General features: G+C 41.3%; 1 protein-coding gene across 2 annotated transcripts; it reads right to left on the reverse strand.

The window, feature by feature from the left end:
* Nucleotides 1–472: 472 nt before the first annotated feature.
* Nucleotides 473–14,296, reverse strand: LOC113962887 (PAX3- and PAX7-binding protein 1-like). 2 transcript variants are annotated; one of them, XM_027673675.1, is made up of 10 exons: nt 13,779–14,296; nt 12,840–12,968; nt 11,066–11,242; nt 9,754–9,975; nt 9,057–9,160; nt 8,447–8,667; nt 7,278–7,467; nt 3,139–3,262; nt 1,049–1,148; nt 473–601 (listed from the first exon to the last, which is right to left on the reverse strand). In XM_027673675.1, exons 1-10 carry the CDS (start codon nt 14,254–14,256, stop codon nt 481–483), a joined length of 1,866 nt encoding a protein of 621 aa, XP_027529476.1. In that variant the 5' UTR covers nt 14,257–14,296; the 3' UTR covers nt 473–480. The 2 variants fall into 2 exon arrangements, 1 of the variants encoding a protein (XP_027529476.1); XR_003532606.1 differs by having other exon boundaries at nt 489–601; nt 3,122–3,262.
* Between the last annotated feature and the right edge of the window lie 6 nt (nt 14,297–14,302).

Raw genomic sequence — 14,302 nt, forward strand, 5'->3', positions numbered from 1 at the left:
CATGATGACATATACAGACAGGGTTGCACTTCAATCTATTTCTTTTTTTTCTTTTTGTCCTGCCAAAGATTCAGTGGTTTTTTATGTAAGGCTGAGAGAACTGGGATTGTTCAGACTGGAGAAGAGAAGGTTTAAGGGTGACTTGACTGTGGCCTTACAGTACCTGAAGGGAGTCTACAAGAAAGATGGAGAGAGACTATTTACAAGAGCATGTAGTGACAGGACAAGGGGGAATGGCTTCCCACTGCCAGAGGGCAGGGTTAGATGGGATATTGGGAAGGAATTCTTCCCTGTTAGGGTGGGGAGGCCCTGGCACAGGGTGCCCAGAGAAGCTGTGGCTGCCCCATCCCTGGAAGTGTCCAAGGCCAGGCCGGACAGAACTTTGAGCAACCTGGGAATAGTGGAAGGGGGTTGGAACTAGATGAGATTTAAGGTCCCTTCCAACCCAAACCACTCTGTGATTAAGCTTCAGTAGCTTTTCTAACCTCGCTCCAAGTTGAAGTTTGTGATATCTGTTGAAGTTTCCTCGTCATCGCTGGAAAGGCCTTCAAGGTGATCTGCCATCTTCCCAGTTTGCTCTCTGGCTTGTCTACGGCGAGCTCTGCAAAGCATAAACCAGTTACCACTTTTTTCTTCCTACCTACACAATGAGCACACCCACCTAAGCTTGTCCTAACCTTTAATTCAAGGAGAGGCAGGGTGAAAAGAACTTTTACTATGCCGTCACCTCAAACTCTCCACTACACTGCTGCCTCAAACAAAAGAAGGAAAAGAAACCAGCAGAGGCCATAGAGATGTAGAACAGATTTACTATGCTTCCTTTGAGTGATTTTAAATCAGTATCATGCAATGATGCCTCGGTTTGTACACTTGCATGGTAAATTGGGATATATAAGAATAGCCCTGGCCCAGCACACCAGGTGAAGTGTTTTCTTCCCTTTGCAGGGAAGAAGCAAGCATTGCCACTGGTGTTAGTATGTCACACAGGACAGCTGTATCGTGTAAACAGGCAAAGACTCCTCAGTGCACAAGAACTCTCATCCTCTACCTTCTAGCCTCTCTTTCTGCAGTTCGGCGCTTGACTTGTTCTTGATAGATCACTCTGTCTCGCCCAAAAGAATCAAGATTTGGTGCCATCAGTGCTTTATCTGTAAAATTACATTGGTGAAAATTAAAATGCTTATTTATGATTCCAAAAATGTGCTGTAGGCAGTTTCATAAGAGCCTTTTACCTACTTTTAAACTAAGTGTAATTTGAAGTAGAAAGTTGAAGTTTTAAAAAAAAAAAAAAACAAACAAAAAACCAGAAGCCTGAATTCCCCAAGCGTAGAGGTTAAAACAGAAAGCAGCGGAGTTTGGAAAAATTTCCCCTTAAATGTCAAATAGTTTTCACCATACTTCACTCTTGTCCGTCTCACAACAGTGCCCAACTACATTTAAGTCAACAGTTATAACAGAAATTGCTTAAATTGAATGGTCCAAGACAAAAAGTGCTCCTTACATAAACACATTCACCATGTAACTTTTGAAAAGAAAATTAACAAAATGAAGGTCAGGGAATAGTGACTGGAGCAAGAACATATAAGGTTTCACAGTTCTAGTCATTGTGTTTCTAAGTTCATATGCTTTAGACTGCCTAAAGTTTAAAACACATCAAAATCTACAGGAAGACAAAGCATCTTCCTTCCCCTTCAAGCTGTGATTATCTTTATAGATGTTCCTGGTTACAGAAAGCACGTAAGAGTGTTTCCAGTTCCTTCTTCCCAGGTAAATTTTAAACAGTGGACTGAATGCTAACTAGTGCTCAAGTCCACCCACTGAAATATTAACATTTAAAAAACAGCCTATCCAAACTTCTGGAGTAAATTTACATGTTCTAACTAAATCTATTTACAAATTCACCATTACAAGTATTAATGATGATCTATGTCAGTATTCCAATTCAATACCAGAACTACTAAGAGCCCTCTCAAAACTTCCAGATACTGTGTAAGAGCTCTCTGTAAAACCCAATCTCAGCCATGACAACTATTCCCACACCCCCATTAAATCTATTCCAAGCTCCTTTTAGGAAATTTCTAGTACACAAGGTTTCTAGTTCTCACATTCTCACAACAGCGTTTTCATGGTTAAACTGCAAGGCCTACATGTGATGCCTGGGGTCCAAATACAGTCCTAAAAAGAATGTGTATGCTAGCTACTCTGTAAAGGAACAGCAACTCTGACACCCTCACACTTCATCAGCCTTGGTAAATTCTAGCTAATGGTATTAAAAGATTTCATCTCTGGACACTCTGTGACAGAATAGGAAATGGCTTCTATTAGAGGATTTTACATCAGCAATAGGACAGACAAGAAAGCCATTTCTAAAAATGGGAAGCTCTCTGAAGCAGAAGGAGGACTCCAATTCCTTGGATAATTTACCTGTCAGGTTTTTTTAATATACTGAATAAAACCTCCAAGAAACATATATTTCCATCCAAGTTAACACTTATACTTTTGGAGAGTTTTACATACTGAAGAGTAATAACCACAAGAAACCTCCTCAGCGAGAACCTCCCATCCACAAATTCACAGCAAGCAGGAGTTTGAACTGCCTAATCTTAAGCTGTATTTCATATAGGGTCGCTTCGTATTAGTCTGATTAGTCTTCCAGTTCTTTAGCTTTACCAGTTAAGTGTCTGAAATTAAATACTTATGTTGGCTACAAACCAGAGCATTACATAGAAGTCTAGCCCAGTGCCTCATGGCTTTGTACAGAATTAACTGTAGGTGTTAAATGCCATGTATAGATTCAGGAAGGTTAAAACAAATTTTTAAAAAGTCCTGACGTAAGAGGAAAATGGGGAGTCACGTGCTACCACTATTTCCACTGCCACCATGCATACGCTTTCAGTGCTAGGAAGGAGAAAATATAGTTAAGAGAAACAGAAAGGAGAGATGAAGTCAGAGTTAGAGCGGTTTGGAGTTCAAAACAAAACAGATTAGAGAACTTTCATCTAAACGTGCTGCTACCCATCTCTAGAGTAAGGATAAACTTTTAAGACACTCATATGTTAAACATTTACATTTCAATTTAGTCATACTAAGTAAACAAGGTTGTTTAATGAATAATAAAAACCTTCAAGATGGACTGACTTGAATGGCTTGAAAACTCCGAAGATTCATCTTTAATATCATCTTGTCGTCTTTGGACAAGGCGGGAAGCTCGCTGTTTGTACAGCTGGTGCATTGCGGACTCAAGCTCGTTAATCAGAGGCACCTGTAAAAATACAACACACCACGTAACACCCAGGCCTTGAGCTGCTCAGCTTCTGGGGCCCGTCCTATTCCGAAGCATAACGCTGTGCCTGTGCTCCCAGCAGCACAAACGCGCGCCTCTTACTCCTCTGCATCACCTGCACTGCTAAGGTGTGGAAAATACATGCATTTAATGTTGGCAGCTTGTTCAGTCAGAGCAAGAGCGCTCTGAAAGCAGCTTCTGTGGATTGAATGAGCCTACGCAGCAAGACAATCATTTTAGAGTGTGAAATAGTCTTTGCAGTACTCTTGCTTTCTCTACCAAGCACGTTACATGTCGTATAAGGGTTTACAATTCTCAGACCTTACTGTTTCCTATCTTTATACAAGAATGTAGAGGTATTCTATAGTTAAATGAGAAAATAACCCAACTGTACATAGTGAAAAAAACACCTATCAATCCATCCTCCTGAAGCCAGCAGCTATTGTTTTGCTCTAACTGTTATCACTGAAATGGAATCAAGCCCTGCATAGCCATGTTATGCCAACGGGCAATTCAAATCAGCCAAAAGTCCCTCTAGACAATTACTAAAACTAAACCAGTACAATTTGTGCAAGTTATGCATTAAATATAACCTTAAATGATACACAGATGTCAGCTCAGACCTGTCACTTTTTTTTTTTTTTTTAGTGGACTAAATTTTAGCATCAACTCTAACAAAAATAGATGATGTTAGAACAGTCCTGACATTAAATAGCAGGTTCATTGATCACTTCTGCGAAAATTCATTTCCAGGGACAAGTTAAAATTAGATCATTATAAATATCCAAATGCAAAACCAGAGCTTTTCACAATCTCTTAATTTGGAAAGGCAAGTCCTTTTGGCACAAACACTTAAGCCATATCCTCCTTACCTCCAGACGAATGCTTACTCCAGTCTTCCAGCCTGTTAGCTCAAATATTTCATTGCTGCCTACCATCCAGGGTTATGGGGTTTTTTCAAAACAAAAGATGAAATCGGAAATTGTTTCCTGATGTAATTTAGAATGTGACTCAGCAGCTATTAAAGAACCTCCTTCAGTAAAATATAAGATTCTGAGATTATAGCTACAGGGCCTTTTCAGCTGAGACTGACACACACATCAGAGGAGATATTACACGAAAAGAAGTATTAGCTCTTTGTGGGATAAACTGGACTCCAGGGATTAAAATGAAAGCAACTCTACATCAACTCAAAATATGTGCACCTTTCTTTTGGAAAAAAGACTAGTGAGAAAGATATCCCAGCACTGGAAGTCTATACTGAAAATTTAAAACAATTCTGAAAACAGAAATAATAATTAAAAAATACTAGTTTTACTGCAATTTACCAGAGAAAATATAGCTTCTTCTCTTAAGTATGTAAAGGAAATTCTAACACTGAAAAGTTCAATGAATTTTTTCAAAGCATCCCCAGAGGTTTTCTGTAATTGTCTCAGGATTAAAAGAAAAAAAAAACCAGTGATGTATTCAGAAATATGAATCCATTCGAAAGTATTTCCCATTTAAAACACAAGAGACTTAGAAGCCCTTATTCTTCTATAATCAATACCGTGGTTAATGAGTCGCTGACAATTTCACTGACTACTAAAAAGTTACAAGCCTCATTCCCTGTTTTGTTTAGTCAACACGTTAAATTCAGTGTTTTCAAGGGGTTTTTTGTTCACTTTCACTGTAAACAGCGTAAGAGGAAAAGCAGAAAGCTCCTTAAACATTTAGATCACGAGGATTATTTTAAGGTACAGCCCACATCTCTGACACACAGAGTGTGTTTTGATAATTTGCTGTGCGGGTAAAGTAACAGCTCATCTCCCTGTGCTGTCAAAGTACGCTCAGAACAATTCAATCTTTCTGTATCCACTGTACATTCCTACATTCCAAACGTAAAAACACCCTTACCACTCGCTGGCCTTCCCAGAAAGCATCATTTGACACTAACTACTTCACAAGGAAGTCATGCAGGCATCTTCCACTCTCTTATTTATGGGGAAAAAAAAAGATATCACAGGGATTTTGACCTTTCTAGTGCTTGTTTCTAAAATCTGTATAACAGCTGCCTCATTATACTCTCCACTGTGCCTTACAAATAGGCAAAGTGATTCTAACATTCAGAATCTTTTCAAAATATCCTAAGATATGTGTATGTATATATACACATACAACAGTATTATTATTACACATGCAGATACACATTTTATATGCTTATGCATATTATAAACATAACTATGTACATTATTATAAACAATAATAGCAACCCTTTAAATATGAAGCAGTTAGGGCCACAGGTTCTACCAAAAAGCTGAAGGTAATTTATCTCTACACTCAGAACAACAATTTACTGTCCTACTGCGTTTCATTTAAATAAAAACTGATACTGATTTTATTAATTGATTTTTTTTCCCCTCTCCCCACCTCCTTTTTAGAAAACCTTGTAGTGTCCCGTGGACTGGTGTTCTGAATTGGATGGTACTTCTGTCATGCTGAAAGCACTGAATTCCAAACCACATTATCTGGCCAAATGATATCATAATAAATGAAATGCTCCCGTTAGACTGACCACATCACCTCCTGCTTTTGCAACTCACTGCACATACAAACACAGCAACAGCCTCCTCCTGACACCAGCAAACCTCTGTGAATGCCCCTAAGAAGCATGAGATGATAAAAGTCACGTCCCAGCAGTTCAAGGGACTGGCATGGCAGATGAGGTGTGGGGACGCTGACAAGGGGGAGGAAGGCATCCAGGTGTGGAATCCTTAAAAGACCAACTACCAGGAAAGCAAGGGTATATTGTAAGAAAGCAACTGTAGCTGCTGCTAATGTACCAAACAGGCTTGTTAGTTTGCTGTAAAATGGCTGGGATGGATTTATTTACTAGTATAGCTAGAGAGGCCAAAAACCTTCCTACAAACTGAACTGAAATTCTTACACTCTAACTAAATAGTAAATTTTCTGGGTTTATACAAAATCTGGCAGATTTGGGATTATGGCTTCATCAGGAAACAATCAATTGCAGGTAATTAGTTACACTAATCCATCAGTTGCGTGAATTAACTGATCCACACTTCCTAGGTTTGTTCATGACATAGTTATTTTTCACTTTACAGGACTGAAGATTGGTCTCTCCCAATTAATGGCCAATTAATGTCTAACCCATTAACACCCAGAATGCTTTTCTGTTCCTCTCCCACACCTAACGAGCTGGGCAAACAGTAGCTTAAACTACTCAGTCATTTTGACAGGTAATATATTAAGAAGTTACTATACTACTGTATTCGAGTCAGAAGACAATGAAGAAGCAGCCTATATACTGATAACTGAATTCTACAGCTCCTGTGTCTGCCTAATATATAGATAAATATATATAAATATATATATATTCAGGAGCTCCTACAATATTTACAACAAAGTAAGTATTCAAAGCATAATGAATATGTTTTTGAGTTAGACATATACAAAGGTATCACACTACATGAAAGAAGGATATTTTTATGTTTGGGTGTCTTTGAACAGCTACATTACTTTTTAAACTTTTCTCCTTCAGACTAGAGCAATACCAAGTAATGCCTGGCAGGAGGAAGTCTATAATAACACACAAAAGAAAAGTCTCTGTTACTGTGAACACAAAGCACTCCAGAAACTAGTAAGGTCATAATCCAGCCCTATTTGTGCTAACCTGATGTCCAACACAAGCAAAAAGCAGCATCTGAGTAAAGCTGAAATGCCAGAGAATCTACCAAAGTCCTAAAGACACAAAATCTACAAGTTTTTAGTCAATCTAAAGTCAGTGATCTCTTACACTGGGAAGAGAGGTTCCTGATAACCAGCTTAGCATGATGAAAAGTTATTTTTTCAATCCCTGAATAACCAAACCTTCAGAAGAGTTCTCAGGGGACTTTTTTTTCGAGAACAGAGGGAAATGTGGTGTTTGGCATGTACTAAGAGACCCCCTTTTTTTTTTTTTTTTGAAAAGAGATGAATGTTTTTGCATCCTTACCTTTTCACTGAAACACTCAAGCAAGTCTTGGACATACCCTCGCATTTCTTGCAAAAACTTATACTGTTCACCAATACCCCCAGAAGACCCTTCTAATCTTTCAATTGCCTTGGTAGAGTCCTCTCGGCTTTGCTGATGTTTCTCATATTGCTGCCGATTGGCCTTGTGCATTTCTTTCATAGAGTCCAACCTGAAGGGCAATGGATAAATAGTAAATTTACATCCAAAAGTCTATTTCAGACCATTGAGATATTAAACAGACAGTGCAAGTACCGAGCCCATACACGGGAAACACCGCAAAGACATTCTCCAACTTTCATTTGTCACTCTGTCCCCTCTCTCCACCAACAGCAAGGCTCAGGGTTGGCATTCATGTGCTGGACTCTGCTCAGTGCATTGCATGGCCACTCCCACTCATTCACTAACTCTTACAGGAGCTGACAGCATTTAGAACAGTGCAAGGCTGGTCCTAAAGAAAAGATGGGTGTCAAGGCTGCAGGTACAGGGGAACCACAGCTTATACAAAGTGCTCTTTTTCTTCTCCTAACTTGACTCACTGTCCAAGGCTGTGACGCTACAAGGGGATACAAACCAATGTCGAAGACACGTAAAGTGCAAGCTGTTCGTTACAAATGATTTCTCATTGCAACTGCGTTGTTCATTCCACACCCCTTTTGTGTACCTGACAAGCAGATTACAGTGTTTAAACCAAAAAAAAAAAAAAAAACCAAAAAAAAACACCCAACCAAAAAAAAAACCACCCCTGCATACACTAAAAATTAAATTCTTCATCTACTGAAGGGGAAAACTCTGATTCATAGTTTAAAAGAATGCAGCTTGATAAGCTGAACACCTCACTGGCCTTTTACTTCTTCACTATAAGACTGTGCAGTGTCCAGAAGATGCAACTCAGACCTGTCTTCAACAACATCAATGGCCTCATACTTAAAGCTTCACTTCCAGAGAAGCAATCCAAGGAGAGTTTCGAACAAAGTGTCAATGCCATCTTCATTTTGAGCTTTTTTTGTTTGCCTTTTTTTTTAAGTGGATGTGCCAGTCAGTACTTTTCCAGCGATGAAACTCTGTGTTTGCTCACCGAGACTAAAGACACCTGAGGAACAGAAACCTAGGGGACAGGTCTTTAAGTCTAAAAAGATGGTCTGTCCTACCTGTCTTTAAGCTGTTTCTTTACCAAATCAATAGTAACAGGAGTCATCTCATTACTGGGAGTTTTGAAAGGAACTGTATTATCTGTTTTTTGAGACTTGGTTTCCGATGATCCATATGCAGTGTAGGTGTATGGAATACCATACGATGAACCATAAGACAGTGTCTGGTAAGTGTTCTGGTAGTACAGATTATTCACTTCAGCAGGCTGACTTGGTTGAACCTAGTGGCAGAGGAAATCCAATTGTACTATATTAGGCTTTAAAGAAAGGAGAAACTTACTTTCTTACACATCTCACACTTTATAAAGTGAAAAATGTAAGCAAATGCATTCACAAAATGTCATTATCAAGTGGATTTAAGCACAGAACTTCCAACCTCTCCTTTAAAGTGGAAGAAACTAATACCCTCATCAGAAGCACCTTCTTAAATGGACAAATTCTCAGCATCATTATAATTCTAAATATTTATACTAGTTCTCTTTAAAGAATATCAGCATTTACACAATGAATTTCTCAGATAAAAAAGCCTTCTGGAAACTACTCAAGTTTGTAACAGATTTAGCCAATTCATGCAGAAACAAACCAAAAACGAGTTCAGTTATACACATGCCTGGGGTATGTTGATTCCTTTTCGTATCTGCTCTTGCTCCCATCTACTGAGTTCTTCATCTTGCTCCCCTGCCACCAGGGCTTCATCATCACTTCCCTCAATACCTTCATACAAGTAAAACAGACAAGTAAGAAAAAGGAGGAGATAATGCATTCATAGTAAGGGCCATAACTTAAAAAAACTGCGACCACGCCTCAGTGAGAACTCAGAGCATCTTCCTTTCCTCTTCAGGAGGAATTAAGGACATCGACCTGTGAATTATTAGCATAGGGATTCCACTTGAAAGATCCAATGAGTAAATCTGCAATTAACTGCTGGTAAAACCCTCTAATGTTAAAAACCCATGTATCTTACTAATTCTCATTTTCCAAGAGGTTATTTTAACTGCTTGCCAGCAAAGAGAATTCTATATCAAATGTTTTTTCTTTTCACAACTATATACTTCCTAAAAACAGAGTACAGGAAAAATAAGAATTGATCCTTAGTGGAAGTTTCTATTAGATCCAGCAGTGTGCACAGGAACAGAGTTTTGTGCTCAACATTTTATAAGCAGATTCCATTAGGTAGTACTTTTTCTCAGCACTGGAATAGAACTCCAGACTGTTTGAGAAACATGTTCTTTAAAAATGCTTAATGGGAGAATTCGCAGTGAAAACAGTGTGAATGTTTATCATCTGTCCTCCTAAAAAGGTTTTACCTATTTCCTCAGCAATCTTTTGCCTTTGGGATTTTTCCTTCACTGTAAAAACTATCCTCCTCTTCTCATCATCATCTTCATCATCACTGGCATCATTTTCATCTTCTCGAACGAGGCGGCCTTTCCCTGGTTCGCTCTCAACGGGGGTAAAGTCTCCGAGCTCACGAGCCATTTGACGCTTTTTCCTAGCGGCATGAATAAAAGCAGCATCTGGAATTTCTCCTAGAGACAGATGTGTGCACCATTAAACAACCACTGCAACAAAACAGGTATTATGATTTCTTATCACTCATCTCTGCCACCCTACCACATCATCTTTGCACACAGAAACAACAAACGCGGGAGGAAACAAATCCATACTCACAGAAACACCTGCAAGCAACTTAGAAGCTAAACATGTAAACTTTCTGACCAGAAACCCTCAAGGGTGGGATCTTCATAAAAAGTGTGGCTCTGCTTCCGGCAGCTCACACATCATAAAAGCAGAAGCCTGATGTTCCTATAGGAAACATTCCTAAAGAAGAGGAAGCCCTTTACAGGAGCTGACTATTGCAAAGGGAGGGAGAAATTGAGGTGTGTGACTGTGTCACCTCCTGTCCTGATATTGCTCCCAGCTCTTCTTATTTTGGGGGAACAAAAAGCATCAACCATTTCAACAGATGATGACAGCTCAGAGACTAAGAAGACACCAAACCAGACAAAGTTAATATAAGAAGATTGTACAACTGAAGAGAAACAAGAAAAGTGGACCTAATGAAAAACTCTAAAATCTACAGCACAAAAGTAATGCAACTTATATAAGTCACATAAAGAACAGGTCCCAGGACATCCATCTTATATTTGGTGAGCAGACTACCACAATTAGCAAACTAGTTTCAAAAATACTTTCTCAGACTGATTTCTTTGGCCTCAGGGTCTGACTAGAACCTCATTATACAAAACAGGTTAGGGATATATTTCCAATCCCTTGCAGACCCGTAACTGAAACACCTGAATTAAAGAACAGATTTTAACCGAAAGCAGTTAAATCTCATGTGAAGTCATCTATTCCAAATCTAGATTTTCTTATGGTTTGTCATCTATTTGGGAGACAAATTCCTGCTTTTGACATCAAGATGAAGCATTCTGTAGCAAAACATTTTCTCTTGTAAGGCTCGTGAAACTGAACCCCTTCAGAAAACAGCAGTTTCTTGAATTCTCAGATGCCAGATATATTGTTGGAAACTATTTCCTAATCTCTCATACACATTAGTCTGCTGTAAACATTGGCTAAAGCATTTGCTAACTTATCAGACAAATTACAAAGACCAACCTGGGCGGAGAACATTCAGTGAGGACAGAGCATTTGAAAACGCCCCAGCAGCTTTTGGTTTTTCATCTTCCTTCTCACTTTCAACTTCCATTTCTTCTTCACCATGCTCACTGTTTGCAGTCCCATCTTCTTGGCCTATATCCTTATTCTGTCCTGTCTTTTCTAGTGGTGCTTCGACTGATAAGACAACAAAGCCCATGTTTTACTCCTTTTATAAAGATCACTCGGAAGTATTTTTTTTAAGATATAAAAACCAAAAGGAAAAATCAAATTAAAATTTTGAACGATAATTTTATCGCTTGCGATCTAGTAAAATATGCTTTCTTAACTGTGGCTAAGTCACTGACATCCTCTCAAAATAACATCTGACAAGGCAGGCACACCAACAGCCACTAAACATTGTCCATACTGTCAAGTATTAAGAAAGTGAGGGAACTCAAGATCATACAGGCAACCTTGTTTCCTACATATGTAATGAGAAAGCATTGCCTGTATTACACCCAATCTTTCCACAAGAACAAACTCATCTCAAAAGAAGCTTTCATTGATGTAAGGGGTGTAACAACCCCTTACATCAGGTGGGTAACATACAGACAGATAGAGGCAGAAAGTACAAATACTGTGTAAAACAATGCAAGTTAAACTCAGCTATCCCATCCAAGGTGCACATACCTGAGCTTTTAGACTCAAGCATTTGTCTAGAGAATCCAGGCTACTGACTCAAGTAGCAGCCACAAGGTCTTTACACCACAACCACATCAATTAGGGACAGCAAAACAAACAGAAAACAGGCACGTGCAGCCATGTGCAAAATGCAATTTTTTAACGATCTTTGTGACAGAAGCAAGAATTAAGACCCAGGTTTTCGCAGATGACCCTGAACACTACACACACAAATGACCATTTCTGCCCCACACCAATGCACAGGCAACTTAAAGATTCTAGCAAGAAAGAATTTGTGGGTTTTCTAAACACAGACAAAACCTTTAAAAAACCTTTAAGAATTTTTAAAAAATAATTTAATTAAATATAAAAGGAGCATTTCCTGCATGGGATCGTGTTCAGCTCCCATATGCTTCAGCTGTACCATTGCAATCTTTACATCATAAGCCTCTCAGGTCGTCCTCATAGCATTATATACTCTATATAAAAACATAACTGGAAAAGGAATCACTACACTTTACCAATGAGCTTCCCAAAAAACAATAGTACAACTGGAATTGAAGTCCCAGGCTCTACTCCAAGCTGTGGAGGACTGTACATTGTTAAAAGATCCTTCTGCTCCAACACTTTCAGATTGTCACCTTAATCATCAAGTCTACTCTAAGGTCCAAGTCCTGAAACAGGCAGCTTTTTTAATGACAAAGAACACCACTCTGCTCACCCCAAAGCCTTCCTTTTTGAAAAAGATGCATTACAAGGACACATCCTGTCAGACAAGCACCAGGCATATTTTTAAACTAATATAACTCCTTCCTAACTCAGTAAGAAACTCATTTGTCATAACCACAGTTGAAATTCAGAAAACTGATGTCTACTGACAATCGGACACAGAGCTGAGAAGTTTCATCCGTGTTAATTTCTACATAGGAGAGACTGAAAGAACTCTCTTCCACCTTCAGAACAGCATCTGTAAGGCTCAAGCAACACATTTAATGTGTGCTTTAAACATGAAATCCTCTAGAAGTCTAACAATTCCTCTTGAAAACAAAAAAAGAAATTACAATTACTCCATCTTTCCCACTACAAAAGTTACTATTAGTTTTGCAGTTACCATCTGTTGGAGAATTGACCTCTGTTCTAACTTTTGATTTTTCAAGATCTTCTTTGTATTCTTTCTTCAATTGTTTTACAATCTTTTTGCTGTAACTTGATTTCTTCACTTTAAAAACTTCTTCAGTTTCTTTAAAAGAGAAATTGGAAAACATTACATTAGACCCACCATCAAGTATACTTATCTATTAAATATCTTAATTATGTACCTAGAACTTTAGAAATACCATTAACAAACAACTGCCAGGGTTTTTCAAAGTCTATAGCATTATTTCATGTTTTCAGTGTTTCTGTCAAGATTTCTAATCACAAATCTTAGAAACCAAGTTCTGGTAATTACAAGAGAATTCCTTCTAAGAGACCTACGAAGTGCTAGGGCAAAAAGGCAGTCCGACGTGACCCGCGAACAGCAGCCACAGCAGAGTAAAACAAACCCGACACAAAGGCACAGGGCAGATGCTCCTCAGCCAAGCCCGCGGGTCCCGGGGGAAAGGGGCAGGTCGCACAGGTGGGCCCAGCGACTGCCACCGCACAAACCCCTGCCTGCGGGCCACCACGTGCAGCCAACGCCACACGGGGGGAAGGGTCAGGCCCCAGCAATACAGAAGGGGAGGCAGTTGAAACCCCTACACCAGAACTAAACCCGCCGCTCGGCGGTGCTGGGAGCGCGCTGGCCCCGCAGGAGCCGGGCCGGGCCGGGGAAGAGCAGCGGGACCGATGGGGCGCTCCCCGCCCGCCCGCACCGTGCCGCCAGGGCCTTCCCCCTCTTAGGCGACCCCACATCACACGCGGCAACCCGACCGCCTTCAAAAACAAATAAGGGTCCCGGCTTTCTGCGAGGGCCGAGGGTGCGCGGCCCGCGGGGGGCAGGCCCAGCAGCTCCGGGCCCCTTCCAGCCCCGCGAGCGGCGAGCCAAAGGCCGGGCAACCTCTCGTCTCACCCTCTTCCTCGTCCTGGAAGCTGAGCAGGCTGGCCCGCGGCACCTCTTTGTTCTCTCGCGGCCGCTTCTTCTCCTTGGGCCGGCCGGCCGCCGGCAGCCCGTTGCCCTGCTGGGGCTGCGGCGGAGGCTGCGGCGGCGGGGGGGCCGGGAAGGCGGGCGCCGGCAGAGCCCCCAGGCTTGCCCGGTCGCCTCCCATCAAGCCCAGCCCCAGCCCGAGCGCCGCGCCGTAGCTCGCAGCGCAGGCGAAGGCCGCGGGGCTGCCGGGCAGGGCGAGGGGCACGCAGCCCGCGGGCAGCGGCAGGAGCCCGGCGCCCGCCGCCAGCGACATGGAGGCCTCGCTGGGCCCTTCCCCCCCCGCCCCGGCCGCCGCCGCCGCCGCCGCCGCCGGCTCCTGAGGCGGCTCCTCGTCGCGCTCCTCGTCCTCATCCTCCGAGTCGTTCCGCTTCCGCACGTTCACCCTCCGCGCCTTGCGGAACATCGCGCCGGGCACCCACCGGGCGGCCCCGCGCGGCCCCCGACACCGC

Source organism: Neopelma chrysocephalum, unplaced genomic scaffold (genome assembly GCF_003984885.1).
Source record: "Neopelma chrysocephalum unplaced genomic scaffold, ASM398488v2 Primary Assembly neopelma1_185630, whole genome shotgun sequence".
NCBI lineage: Eukaryota > Metazoa > Chordata > Aves > Passeriformes > Pipridae > Neopelma > Neopelma chrysocephalum.

Coding starts and splice junctions, on each gene's coding strand:
- LOC113962887 (XM_027673675.1), bottom strand. CDS start 14,256: ATGTTCCGCAAGGCGCGGAGGGTGAACGTGCGGAAGCGGAACGACTCG. Junction 12,969..13,778: donor CTTCCAGGACGAGGAAGAGG/GTGAGACGAGAG, acceptor TCTCTTTTAAAG/AAACTGAAGAAGTTTTTAAA. Junction 11,243..12,839: donor GGTCAATTCTCCAACAGATG/GTAACTGCAAAA, acceptor TTGTCTTATCAG/TCGAAGCACCACTAGAAAAG.